Source organism: Chiloscyllium plagiosum, unplaced genomic scaffold (genome assembly GCF_037043375.1).
Source record: "Chiloscyllium plagiosum isolate Xiang-an unplaced genomic scaffold, Cpla_swu_hap1 HiC_scaffold_4, whole genome shotgun sequence".
NCBI lineage: Eukaryota > Metazoa > Chordata > Chondrichthyes > Orectolobiformes > Hemiscylliidae > Chiloscyllium > Chiloscyllium plagiosum.
The window spans coordinates 8097354-8111075 of record NW_028270142.1 but is presented as its reverse complement, the minus strand read 5'-3'; the positions used below and the strand labels follow the sequence as shown (position 1 = coordinate 8111075).

At 38.7% G+C, this 13722-nt stretch overlaps 1 protein-coding gene across 5 annotated transcripts in view; it reads right to left on the bottom strand.

Moving 5' to 3' along the window:
• Positions 1-1188: 1188 nt before the first annotated feature.
• Positions 1189-13722, bottom strand: part of cspp1a (centrosome and spindle pole associated protein 1a) — a 175520-nt gene continuing 162986 nt past the window's right edge. For all 5 annotated transcript variants that reach the window (XM_087985950.1, XM_043689245.2, XM_043689243.2 and 2 more), the window contains 5 exons: positions 10437-10468; positions 9680-9737; positions 9482-9591; positions 8633-8747; positions 1189-1798 (listed from right to left, as the gene is read on the bottom strand). In XM_087985950.1, coding sequence (XP_087842076.1) covers positions 1635-1798; positions 8633-8747; positions 9482-9591; positions 9680-9737; positions 10437-10468 — 479 coding nt within the window. In that variant the 3' untranslated portion in view covers positions 1189-1634. The remainder of the gene's footprint in view (positions 1799-8632; positions 8748-9481; positions 9592-9679; positions 9738-10436; positions 10469-13722) is intronic.

Sequence of the window (13722 nt, the reverse complement as noted above, 5' to 3'; positions counted from 1 at the left end):
CTGCAAGGCATCTTGTAGATATACACCTCATCTATGGAGGGTGCCAATGAAGTTGGCTGCTTTGCCTGGAATGGTGCTGGTATCTTGTACCAAACAATTGGCGTAATCTAATAGAATCATGAATTGTATCTTGTAGCAGTGCTTTGGGAGTTGGCAGATTAGTTATTGAATGTTCAAATCAGATCTTACAACTACATTTCATAGATGTAATTCTTAGGATGGAGGTGTTTCAGCAATGGCAATCTGATCTCTGGGAAGGGTGGATAGTTAGATTCTATTTGATGGAGATGGTTATTTCAAGTGGTCAGTAATTAATGGTGGAGCTGAGAGGTTGCAACTGGAACTGAATACTGTGAAATCAAACATTCATTCTCCTGATCTTCCGTTGATGAAGCAGTTCAAGTAGAAACATCTTTTATTGTGAGGTTTTTGTCAATATCCACAAATTAGGGTTTAAGGCAGACTAATCAAGGAGGATGCAAGGTCAGGAACTGTTTTCAAACTTGAGCTTCTCTCTAATATTTTATTATATTTAGACTAAATACTATCATATATATGGGAATCAGTTTAGCTCAGTTGGCTGGATTGTTGCAGAGCAGTGTGATGCCAACAATGTGGGTTTGAAGTTACCATGAAGGACTCTCCTTCTCAACCTCTTCCCTCACTGGAGATCTGGTGGCCCTCAGGTTAAATCACCATCAGTCGTTTCTCTCTCTAATGAGAGAGCAGGCCCTATGATCTGGTAAGACTATGGTGATACAACAACAAATAATGGGCTCTGATCTTCCTGGTGCATTACTTTTCGAACATCCACAGCTAGACTTGAAGCACTGCACAGCATGGGTGAAGTTAGTGTTGTGATATTATTGAAAAAAATTGCTGCAAAAGCCCTTGTGCAATAAATGAGCTCATCATAAACCTGGAAGAAATGTGGAAACTTAACCTTGAAGAATTGGCACAAATTATGTTAGCTGGAATTAAGAAACAATGTGCTGAAGGGATTAGAGAAAGTCCCTTTCCTTCAGTTTGTATTGCTGGTGCCTGGTTTAGTGAAAATCTTAATGTACAATTGTCTCTTTCTGTCCCAACCTGGGGATTGTAAACCAATGCACTTAAAAGGGCAATTGCGCGCACCCCCCCCCCCCCCCCCCCCTAGATTTTAACTTTTCAAAATACTCAAGACACAACTTAAAAACACAATTTTATTACGTTTTGTACACAACTACATACAAATCTGACGGTTATGAGGAACAATGGTACATAAATAATACATTCAGCTTATCAGCACTGATTAATGCTAGATCTAGCAACCAAAATACAAATTTTGTTTCAAGTTTTACCAGTGTCTACTTTGGAAAATTATGATTAATGTGATATTATCTAGCACACTTCAGTATTAAAAAGATCCAAGATAATTTATGGGTTTTTTTTGCATTTTGTTTATTCAAGGCCACATGCTGGTTTACAGACAACATCCTGAATTGAAGTATCTAAATGACAAAGTGCATCAAGAGTTTACAATAAACATTTTTTCCTAGTGAAGGCACAAATAATCTTTTACTAGTTCTACCAATTTGGTCACTGACTGTGCAATTACCTTGCTTCCAACTAAATGGTAAGTTAGCTGAAGATCCTCAATAAAGTAGCGTACGATCAGCCATAAACCTTTTTAATGTTTCTGATGTCCCTGGTCGCAGCCAGGCCTCTGTAGCCAGTGTTTCATTAGAGCTTGATCTTTCCTGATCTCTTGAAAGGAACTGGTTTAAAATGTCAACGTCTTCCATTGTGAGGTCATTACCTGGCAGTGAAAACTAAAAGTCAAAGCCATGCACAATAATCAAACCTTTTCCACAAATTTAGGAGCTTAATTCAAATAAGAATTATAGCTAATTGTTCCTCAAGAGAAATGGCTAGAGACAAAAGTAAAGAATGGTACTACAACTGCAGAAGATTTACCCTTTCCACCCATATCTATCTAATGTCATAACCAAGATTAGGGGATTGTAAGTTTTAAAATTTAACCAGCATTATGATATAAGCGGCTCAGTTCATTGTAAGAAACTAATTATTCTTTGACGAAACAATCAAGAAGCTTGCAAAGATTACTGACAAACAGTTAGAAAATGCCATCTATTTGCATAGACTAACAACCAAAACTGGTGATGTAGTAGACAGTGAAGATAGGCTGAGGAGTGGCAGATGGAATATAATTCAGATAAATGTGAGGTTTTGCATTTTGCTAAAGCAAATCAGGACTGGAATTATACACTTAATGGTAGTGTCCTGGAAAGTGTTGCTGAACAAAGATCTTGGGGTGCAGATTCATAATTCCTTGAGGGTGGAGTTGCATGTAGCCAGGGTAGCAAAGGTGGCATTTGCTACACTTGCCTTTATTGGTCAGTGCATGGAGTATAGGAGTTGGGATGTCATGTTGCAGCTATTGGTTAGGCCACTTTTGAGATTCTGCTTTCAGTTCTGGTCTCCCTGCTTTAGCAAAGATGTTGTTAAACTTGAAAGGGTGTAGAAAAGATTTACAAGGATGTTGCCAGGACTGGAGGGTTTGGGTTACAGGGAAAAGCTGAATAGGTTTGGGTTGGAGTGTTGGAGACTGAGGGGTGACCTTTTGGAGGTTTATTAAACCATGAAAGGCAACCTCTTCCCTCTGGTTGGGGAGCCAAAACCGACAGAACATAGATTTAAGGTGAGAGGAGAAGAGTTAAAAGGACAAGAGGGGCAACTTTTTCACGCAGAGGGTGGTGCATGTATGGAATGAGCTGTCAGAGGTGGTGGTGGATAAAATACAACATTTAAAAGGCATCTGGATGGGTATAGGGAAAGTGTGGTGTTTGAAAAGCACAGCCGGTCAGACAGCATCTGAGGAGCAGTAAAATCAACGTTTCGGGCAAAAGTTCTTCATCAGGAATACAGGCAGAGGGGTGGAGAGATAAATGAGAGGAAGGTGGGAATGGGGAGAAAGTAGCATAGAGTACAATAGGTGAGTGGGGGAGGGGATGAAGGTGATAGGTGGAAAAGAAGATAGGCAGGTAGGACAAGTCATGGGGACAGTGCTGAGCTGGAAGTTTGGAACTGGGGTGAGGTGGGGGAAGGGGAAATGAGGAAACCGTTGAAGTCCACATTGATGCCCTTGGGTTGAACTGTTCCACGGTGGAAGATGAGCCATTCTTCAGGCGTCTGGTGGTGAGGGAGCGGCAGTGAAGGAGGCCCAGGACCTCCATGTCCTCGGTAGAAGGGGAGTTGAAATGTTGGGCCACAGGGTGGTGTGGTTGATTGGTGCGGGTGTCCCAGAGATGTTCCCTAAAGCGCTCTGCTAGGACATGTCCAGTCTCCCCCATGTAAATGTGCATGTGGATGTGCAGGTAAATCTTTGATGGATGTGGAAGGCTCCTTTAGGGCCTTGGATGGAGCTGAGGGAGGAGGTGTGGGTGCAGGTTTTGCAATTCCTATGGTGTCAGGGGAAGGTGCCAGGATGGGAGGGTGGGTTGTAGGGGGGCGTGGACCTGACCAGGTAGTCACAGAGGGAATGGTCTTGGCGGAAAGGTGTGGGGTAGGAAATATAACCCTGGTGGTGGGGTCCGTTTGGAGGTGGCGGAAATGTCGGTAGATGACCTAGCTTATTCCACATGCACACTATCCTCTGTAAGAAAGTTGCCCCTCAGGTTCCCTTATATTCTTTTCCATCTAACCTTAAACTGATGCCCTCTAGTCCTCGATTCCCCAACCCTGGGAAAAAAGACAGTGTATTCACTCTATCCAAACCTCTCCTGATTGTATACATTTCTCTCAGATGCCTTCTCAGTCTCCTGTGTTCTAAAGAAAACACTCCTAGCTTGTCCAACCTCTCCCTATAAGCTCAGACCATTGAGTCCTAGCAACATCCTTGTAAATTTCTTCTGCACTCTTTCCAGTTTATTAACACCCTTCCTATAGCAAGGTAACCAAAACTGAACATAATACGTCTCACCAATATCCTGTATAACTGCAACATCACTTCCCAACTTCTATACTCAGTGCCCTGACGGATGAAGGCGAGTGTGCCAAAAGTTTTCTTCACTGCCCTGTCTACCTGTGATTCCACTTTCAGAGGACTGTGCACTTGAACTCCAAGGTCCCAATGTTCCACTACACTTCTAAAGGCTTTACCATTCACAATGAAATTTCTCCCTTGATTTGACTTGCCAAAATGCAAGACGTTACACTTATCTATATTAGGCTCTGTTTTCCATTTCTCAGCCCACTTCCCCAGCAGATCAAGGTCCTGCTGCAATTTCTGATAACCTTCCTCCCTGTCCACTATACCTCCTCTTTTAGTGACATGCTATGGCTGTTTTCCCTGGAACGTCGGAGGCTGAGGGTTGACCTTATAGAGGTTTACAAAATCATGTGGGGCATGAATAGGATAAATAGCCAAAGTCTTTTCCATCGGGTGGGGGAGTCCAGAACTAGAGGACATAGGTCTCTCCCCTCTCACCCTAAACCTGAGAGGCAACCTTTTCATTCAGAGGGTGGTATGTGTATGGAATGAGCTGCTAGAGGAAGTGGTGGAGGCTAGTAGAATTGCAACATTTAAAAGGCATTTGGATGGGTATTATGATTTGGATGGGTTTGGAGGGATATGGGCCCGGTGCTGGCAGGTGGGACTAGATTGGGTTGGGATATCTGGTCAGCATTGATGGGTTGGACCGAAGGGTCTGTTACCTTGCTATATGTCTCTGACTCTACTTGTTCAGTTCCTCAGCCATTTCTTTGTTCCCCACTACTACTTATCCAGCATCATTTTCCAGCAGTCCAAATGTCCATATGCCTTTCTTTTGCCCTTTAGATATCTAAAGAAATTTTTACAATATTCTTTTATATTATAGGCGAGCTTACCTTCATATTTAATCCTCCCTCTTTTTATTTGTTGTACTCTGTTGTTCTTTGTAGGCTTCCCACTGCCCTTCGCCACATTATATGCTTTCTCTTTTGCTTTTATGCTGTTCTTGACCTCCCTCAACTAACATGGTTCTCTCATCCTCCTTTTAGTATGCTGCTTTTTTCTAGGGATGAATTTTTTCTGCGTCTCCCGAATTACTTCCAGAAACTTCTATCAATTATTGTTCCACTGTCTTTCCTGCTAGACTCCTCTCCCAGTCAATTCTATAGTTGCCTTTAGTTAACTGTGTTACCGTTACATCTCAGTCCACCCTCTCGAATTGCAGAGTAAATTCTATTATATTATGGTTATTGCCTCCTAAGGGAGGTTAAGGTGAAGGAACCCTTATCAAATCTGCCACATTTCACAACACTAAATCCAGAATTGCCTGTTCCCTAGTGGGCTCCACCAGAAGCTGCTCCAAAACATCATCTTGTAGTGATTCCATAAATCCCTCTCCCTGCAAACCAACCCGATTTTCCCAGTCCACCTACATATTGAAATCCACCACGATTAATGTAACCTTGCCTTTCTTACACATCTTTTCTATCTCCTGGTGTATCTTGTGCCCCAATGCCTGACTACTGGTTGGAGGCCTGTACATTACTCCCATTATAGTTTTTTTGCCTTTGCGGTTTCTCAACTCTACCCATACATTTCTACATCATCTGACTCTGGTTTATTTCTTATTATTAATTTCATATCATTTTTTACTAATAAGGCAATCCCACCCCATCTGCCTGTCTTTTCAATAGGATGTATATCTTTGAATATTTTGCTCCCAATCCTGATCCCCTTGCAGTCAGGTCTCCGTGATGCCCACCACGTCATCCCTGCCAATTTTGATCTGCACCACAATCTCATTAACCTTATGCCTTATACTGTGTGCATTCAGATACAACACCTTGAGTCCTGTATTGACTGTCAATTTTCTCATCGTCATTTTGTTTATCCAGTGTACTTGAAGTTTGTTTGGAAAGGGTTCGGAATCACTCTGTCCTATTGTATGTGCTGGAGACTTTAATAACCTCTCCTGAGTTGTTCTTTCATTTTGTTCAATTTTTTCCATGCACTAAATCCACCTTGTCAGATGAAAACTTGCTGCTTTGTTTCCAATGGCCATTTATATTTCTTGGAGTTTTACCATTCCCTTCCCCCCTACTTTCTAGTGTAAAGTCCTGTTGACAATCTTTTTTATCCTTTACACTAGAACATTGGTCCCAGCTTGGTTCAGGTGAAGACCGACCCACCAGTACATATTCCTCCTGATGCCATTCTAATACCAGTGCCCCATGAAAAGGAACCCCTCTTTTCCTGCATCAATCTTTTTAGCCACCTGTTAATTTCCTTATTCTTGCATTAGATTCCAATTTGCCTGTGGTTCAGGCAGTAATTCGAAGATTATAACCAGAGATCCTGTTCTTTAATTGCGTGTCATTACTACATCTTAGTGATAAAAAGAACATGCTAAAAATGAACAACAGAAGTAAGGATACTGCTATAGTTCAACAGGAAACGGTGTGAGCAAAGGGATTTATTTTCCTTTCAAAATAAGCTTAAACAACCACGTACATCATCAGCAGACTACCAGTTTTAAATCATCATTACATTTCCTCATTTTTGAAACCTGTACGTGATAAACAGAGTTGCTGTAAATTTTTACCACGTGCTTTGAAAAGACTTCCACTTAAATTCTGATAAATAAAAGCCAGTGCTCATGACAGTTTAAAAGTATACATATTGTAAATTAGTAAGAACTAACAAGAGAAAGTTTATATCAAGTTTACTGACCTCTCATCCACACCAAAACAATCTCAAAACATTATTGTTCAAGTACAAATTAACACAGATCCAACACTGATAATTATTGAAGGTGAGGAAGGGCACTGATCAAACTGTTATTATCCAGTTTCAAGCTATTAGATCTAATCCGAAGCTATTCCATTTCCTACTCCATTGTATGGGAGGGTGGAAGTGGTTCTGCAGTGTTCAAGACTGACTCTGGACCTCATCAAATCTCATGGCATGTTGTTAAACATGAGCAAGTAAACAATGTACTGACTGTGACATACACTTCCTCAGAGATGCACAGATTCATCAGCTATGATAAAATAAACGTTTTTTGCAAACTGGTTACAAGGGCATAAAATGTAGTCTGAGTACTTCAATGTCTGTCACCAAGATAAAATGTGAAAGAACCGTGGATGCCACAAATCAGAAACAAAAACTGAAACTGCTGAAAATGCTCAGCAGGTCTGGAATTTACAATCATGGTAGTGCCACACAACATGAAGAGGATGACTTCAGTGTGAAGACAGAACTTTGTCTCCACAAGGACTGGTACATTTGTCTGCGAGGTAAAATGCATTGTGCAAAATGGCAAGAATAAATCCTTGTTTTGGTTCTCTCATTACATGGTGAGATTTCAGTCTGAGAGTTATGACCTTCAGGACTCAGTAGCAGTGCTATATTAGATTAGATTCCCTACAGTGTGGAAACAGGCACTTCAGCCCAACCAGTCCATACCGACCCTCAGAAGAGTAACCCACCCAGACCCATTTCCCTCTGACTAATTGACCTAACACTAAGGTGAATTGGCCAAGCCAAACTGCCCCAAACCTGCACATCTTTGGACTGTGGGAGGAAACCGGAGCACCCGGAAGAAACCCACGCAGACACAGGGAGAATGTGCAAACTCCACACAGACAGTCACCCGAGGCTGGAATCGAATCTGGGACCCCGGTGCTGTGAGACAGCAGTGCTAACCACTGAGCAACTGTGTCGCCCTAGGTGACAGACCCTAAAGCAGAAATTGCTGAATTCCAGGGAAGGGCACTGGATGTAAAATGTTAACTGATTTCTCTCCACAGATGCTGCCAGACCAGCTGAGCTTTTCCAGCACTTTCTGTTTTTGTTTCTCATTTCCAGCATCTACAATTCTTTTGTATTTTATCTCGGTAACAGAGATTGAAGTACTCAAACTACATTTCATGTCCTTGTAATTACTGTTTCCAAAAACGCTTATTTTAACATAGGGGTGCACAGATTCATCAGTTGAGGAAAAGTGTAAGTCGCAGTTGTTTGCTTGCTCATGTTTAACAACATGCCGTGAGATTGGGTAAGGTCCAGAGTCAATCTTGAAGACTGCAGATTCACTTACTCCCTCCATTGCAAATATTATTCTGTAATTTCTGGTAGATATAGCAGCAGAACATTACAAATCCAGGGATGCTGATAGTCATACATTTTAGCCAGTGTTCCATATTGTTCTAAGTAAGTTATTTCAAGTTATATGTCGATTTATGTGTCAATACCTCCCAATTTTGGCACAAAACCCCAAAATATTATTGAGGAAGGCTGTGCAGCATTGAGTACATTCAATATGCCTTTATAATGCTGGTGGTCCATCTAGTTTTATTATTACATTTTTTTTAATTATTGAATTTTGTGACTTGCTAACCCATTTCCAATGACAGTAAAGAGTCAACTACATCACAGTGGATCCGGGCTCTCACTTGGCTAGAATGGGTAAAGGTAACAGATTTCCTTCCCTTAAAGGACATTAGTTGAATCAGTTGGGCTCTTATGAAAATCCAGCTGTCTCTTTTATGGCTAAATGCTTTTTAATTCCTGATTTTATTTAATTTGAGAGAATACATTAAGTATGATTCTATTTTATTTAAAATAAAGAAATAGTACCTGAATGCTGAATATCATCCAAACGTTTCATACGCTGTACAGTCCTGGCTCTTACTTCATCAACATTAAAACTGGATGCAGAGATGCTGTCTGCTTTTGGTATTGGTTGCATGCCCTTCATCGATTAAAGAAAAATGATAATTAGATTTTATTATCAATGAGCATACTGAAAAATATTAAACCATTTACCAATTGGTGCAAAATATGAAAAGATTAATTTTTTTTGTCAATACTCACAATTCTTTTTCAACTAAATGAAAATTATAATTTGTAGCTTAAACAGAAAATTGCTAAAACAACAAAAAGTAACTGCCATTCTAATTTTGCCCCACAGTACATACAAAAGTATATTTTCTTATTATGTTGCACTTAAGTTGTTTCCAATGTGGCCTTCATTTGTCAGTTGATTATCTATAGCAAAACGTCAGTCAGTGGGCTACACAACTTGCTTAAACAATTGTGTCTTGATGCTGACAAATTTCTAGCAACCTAAGAACAATTGCCTAATTTCTCTCATATGATAAATGCCCTAAGAGGAGAGCAAATTTGAGCAAATACATAAGAAAACTGTCTACAAAAATAACAGGAATACAGACTTATTTCTGAGATGCATAGCGTCAAAGTATAGTATCTCAGTTTGTGCATACAACATTGCAAAAAGAAATTAATGATGATATGTTGGTTATAAATTGGTTTTGCAACATTATACCACATTGAACAATAAATATACTTCAGATATGTCATGGAACACTTGCAAAAGTTGTTGCAATGCAAAATGGGTTCAGTTCAAAGTTCTGTTAAAGAGAAGGAATAAAGTAAGACAAAGTAATAATAAAATAGGCAACATACAGAATCAAGGTCTAATCTACTATTATTTTGGCGACGTCTCTCTCGCGGAGGTAGTTCAGAAGATGTTCTCCCAACATCCGCTGGAAAAGGGAATGTTTCTCCATGGCTTCCTGTTCAATAGAGGTTCAAATAACTTTAACATACACTCTGAAAATGCACCTTTGCAAGAATTTCAGAGATTATGAATATAACATTTACCTATAAAGGCACTTTCAGATTCAAGCAATGAGTTCTTCGTCAAATCATCATGTGAATCCTTGGTGGGAGAAATGTCCATGTAACTAATATAGGAAACTCACATACAGCAGGAAACATTACATGTGCAAGCAGAACAGAATGAACAATACATCAACATACTGAACCCTACAATCAGAATGTGATTTTCAACAATTCACCTTATAAAGGAGGAACTTGGCAAAAGCTTTTCTTACATATAGTTACATTTTTAACCCAAATGTGAAAGAAAATTTACAATTTTATTTAAACATGATAAAAAAAACAATCTTCTTTCAATCTCTTGTGAGACACCTGAAGTAAACGTAAGTGAATTCAATTTATTTGCATGCAATGTTATGAGCAATAATCGGATAGTGTTAAGATGTTGAACCATTCTGTCTGTGGGACAGGTTTACTGATCAAGATTAAAGATTATAAAATTGAATATTAAAGGAAACAGATTTAGAAACGTTTCAAATTAGCCCACTGTGTAGAGAATCCATAAACTGCACAAACAAACACTTCAATTAACTTCAACTCATTTTTGCGAGAAAATAAGTAAATTCAATGAGAATGTCCAAAACATTTGAACTGAACAACCCTGAATAAAGAGAAGTAGGTGGTATTCTTTTATGTTGAAACTATTGGTGTTATTCATCTATCGTCAGTGTTTAGAGTTCTCAAATCCTTTTGAATAGAACTACAGGCACAATATTGCTTATGGCATGATTTTCCTTACCAGTCCAACATCATGTGGATTCATACGAGCAACTAGTAAAACAGAAAAAAAAATGTAAAATTTCTCAATGTTTGGTTAAAAAAATAATTTATTAAGGCATTAATATGCAAAGACCATTACTGAATTTTCCTTGTTGATCTTAACAAGTAACAATGTCTAGAGTACAATGTAAGCCAAGTCACCACTGCCACTGCCCTATGTGGAAAATGTAAACACTCAGTTACTAACCAGTGCTAGTACCCCTAGCATTGTATCTTTTTCTTGAAAGAAATTCAATTTCCACATAAGACATATATCTCCAAGTACACAAACTTGTGTGATGGCTTCCAGATAGGTTAGTTTCTTGCCTCTGTTTGTTCCTGCATACAGAACAGCTTGACAGAGCACTAGTACATTGAGTTTAAACTCTTAAAATGTATACAGTAGGTAATTTAGCATTCATCAGTTATTTTATTTCAAAATAAATATCTACCGAGGATGGAAATCTTAAATAAAGTCACAAAATACTGGAGAAACACAACAGATCAGTCAAATATGGCATTACATTTTGAAGATATGTTAAAGATCTTTGATCTAAAATGTAGCCCTATGTTTTTCTCTCCAGATGCTGCTTGACTTGCTTAGGCTTATTAGAATGTTGTGGTTGTTATTCTTAATCAGTTTGAAAATAAATTACTATTTTACCAAGATTGTAAATATTCTTGTGGTGGCACTCATGTGTAATAGGTTGTCAGAGTGATTATTAGGGCAACGCTGTACCTCAGATCAGGAGTTTTAATTGAAGTTTATACAATAAAAGAAGGGAAGAGTTTATGTAGACCAATTATTTAAACTGGAAAGGTTTGGGAGGAGGACAAAGAGTGTGTAAGTGTAGAGCTAGGTTGTTAAGTTGTTCTTTCTTTCCCCCAAAAGAATAATAGGTCTAAAAACAGTTGCTGGATTGTGGGGTCAAGTCTATTTGTGGTAATAATTCAACTGAAAACCAAACCTGTTTCTGCTAGTGCAGAAACCACAAATCTCATTCTAGAAATAAAAACAATGGGATCTCCCCTTCATTCAGGGGTTTTTAAATCTGTTTTGTAATATCTACTAGGTGATTGAATGGATCCAGACTGATAGGGAAACATTTAACTGAATAAATTACCATAACTTATGGACAGACTGAGTGGACCAGCAGGTGTTTTTCTGTGCATCTTTTTTGTACATTCATTTGTTCTCTCCATGGATTGTTGCAAAAAAAAAGCTGAGCACAAGGGAATACAATGACAAATGGGATGAGCAAATACAAGTCTGATGCATTTTACTCAAAATAATTGCAAATAAGTACAAACAACTACTTGGAAACACGAAGGTGCCAGTCATTAACAGATTGTTCCACAATAGTGCATACGTAAAGATGAAATGTAAAGAAATTATTAAGATGGAAAAAATTATAAAATTGTTATAATGGGGCAACTTCAATTATTTTAGTATAGATTGATTGACAAAAAGGGGCAGAGCCAGCAAATATTTCTGGAGAACTTTCTACAGCAGTGTGCATTACCGATCCACTGAGAAAAGGGGGAAAACTGGACCTGGCTCTGTGAATGCAGTGGATCAAATGGATCGAATGTCAGTATAGAACATTCAGACAACAACAATCATAATGTTTAGATTTGCTAAGAAGTAGGACAAGAAACAATCCAGAGCTTTAAAAAAAGATAACTGGTAGAAGATTAACTTCAATGTGGTAAGAATGAATCAGGCCAAGGTAAGATGGAATCAAAGTTAGCAGAAATTATAAAAGAACTAGGAATAGGCTGCCTATGATGGAGAAACCATTCGCGATTAGTCCCTGGATGACAAATGAAGCTGAGATGACATATGTCAAGTGATTAATATAATTGAGAACCAGTGAAATATTACATTCAGAAAGGAAGAGAAAAGAAACAACTGAAAAACAAAGGCACTAGTAGCTAACAGAGAAGGGAAGCTAAAAGCCTTCCGTAGGCTTACATGTAGTTAAATAATGCCAAGAGGAGTGGGGCTGATTAGGAACCTAGAGGAGGATTTAAGCAAGGGATGCAGCCAAGGAACTAAATGGATTCTGGACCTGCCTTTACCAAGTCATAATGGAAGTAAAAGAGACACTGGCTATGCTAAGAACTGGAAGAGGAAGTGGCTGTACTTTCTGGCTGTGCTGAATGAGATGCAGTCAATGATACTGAGAGAAGTTAAGAATGGAAATTTCAGAGGCACTGATTATCACATTCCAACATTCCTTGAATACAGTTCTCCATCTGGAGCACTGCCATGCACAGGCTTGTTCAAAAAAAATGGTACAAGGAGAAGAACTGCAATTACAAACTACTTTGTTTAAGTTCAAGTGATGAGAATGAGATTATACATTGGGATCAAACATAGCATCACATTGATAAAAGTGGATTAACTTAGTAAAGCAACAGATTTGCTAAGGGCAAATTTTGTTAATGAACTTACTTGAATATTTTAGCAAGTTAAGAGAATTGATAAAAGTGACATTGATGAGGTCTACATAGTTTTCAAAAAGCATTTGATCATAACAGATTTGTCAGTTAAGATACAGCCATGCAATAAAAAGGATGGCGCAGTTCCTCAGGGGTCAGCATTGATATCAGGAATATTAGTAATCTGACAGGTGCACTGGTAATATAGAATACAAAGCAACTAACTTGCATGCAGCAAAGTCCAATAAACAATAATAACCAGAGAATCTTGTTTTTAGTTATTTTAATTTGAGGCCAGTTTACTCAGAAGATTTGCTATGCTCTTCATTACTACATTTTGTGACCACTATATAGGGCTTGTACATATCTCAGGCAGTACAGCATTCCCTAAATCTTTGGCTGAATTAAAAACCAAGGACATTCTGCTAATGTCTCTGGAATGAACTCAGTTTTGATAAAAGGTTATCAATCTGGGAAATGTCACCATTCCAGCAGTTTCTGCTTTTATTTCAGAATTCCAGCACATGGGAGTATTTGGCTTTTGTTCAATGAACATGCTGTCCTTCTTGCAGCATTTCTGACACAGTAACTAATAATGCCAAAAATTATTTAAATGCAAAATCCACCAAGCGCAACTATTTTAATCAAAACTCATTTGTAAATATCACACTAACTTCTTAATCCCATTAAATAAAACAAGTCGAGAAATAGCAAAATGGAGTTTAATACAGTTAAGTGTGAGGTCTTGCATTTTGGAAAGTCAAATCAAGGTAGGAGTTTCATGGTAAACGCCTGTTACTTGAACCGTGTGAGTTTCGCGA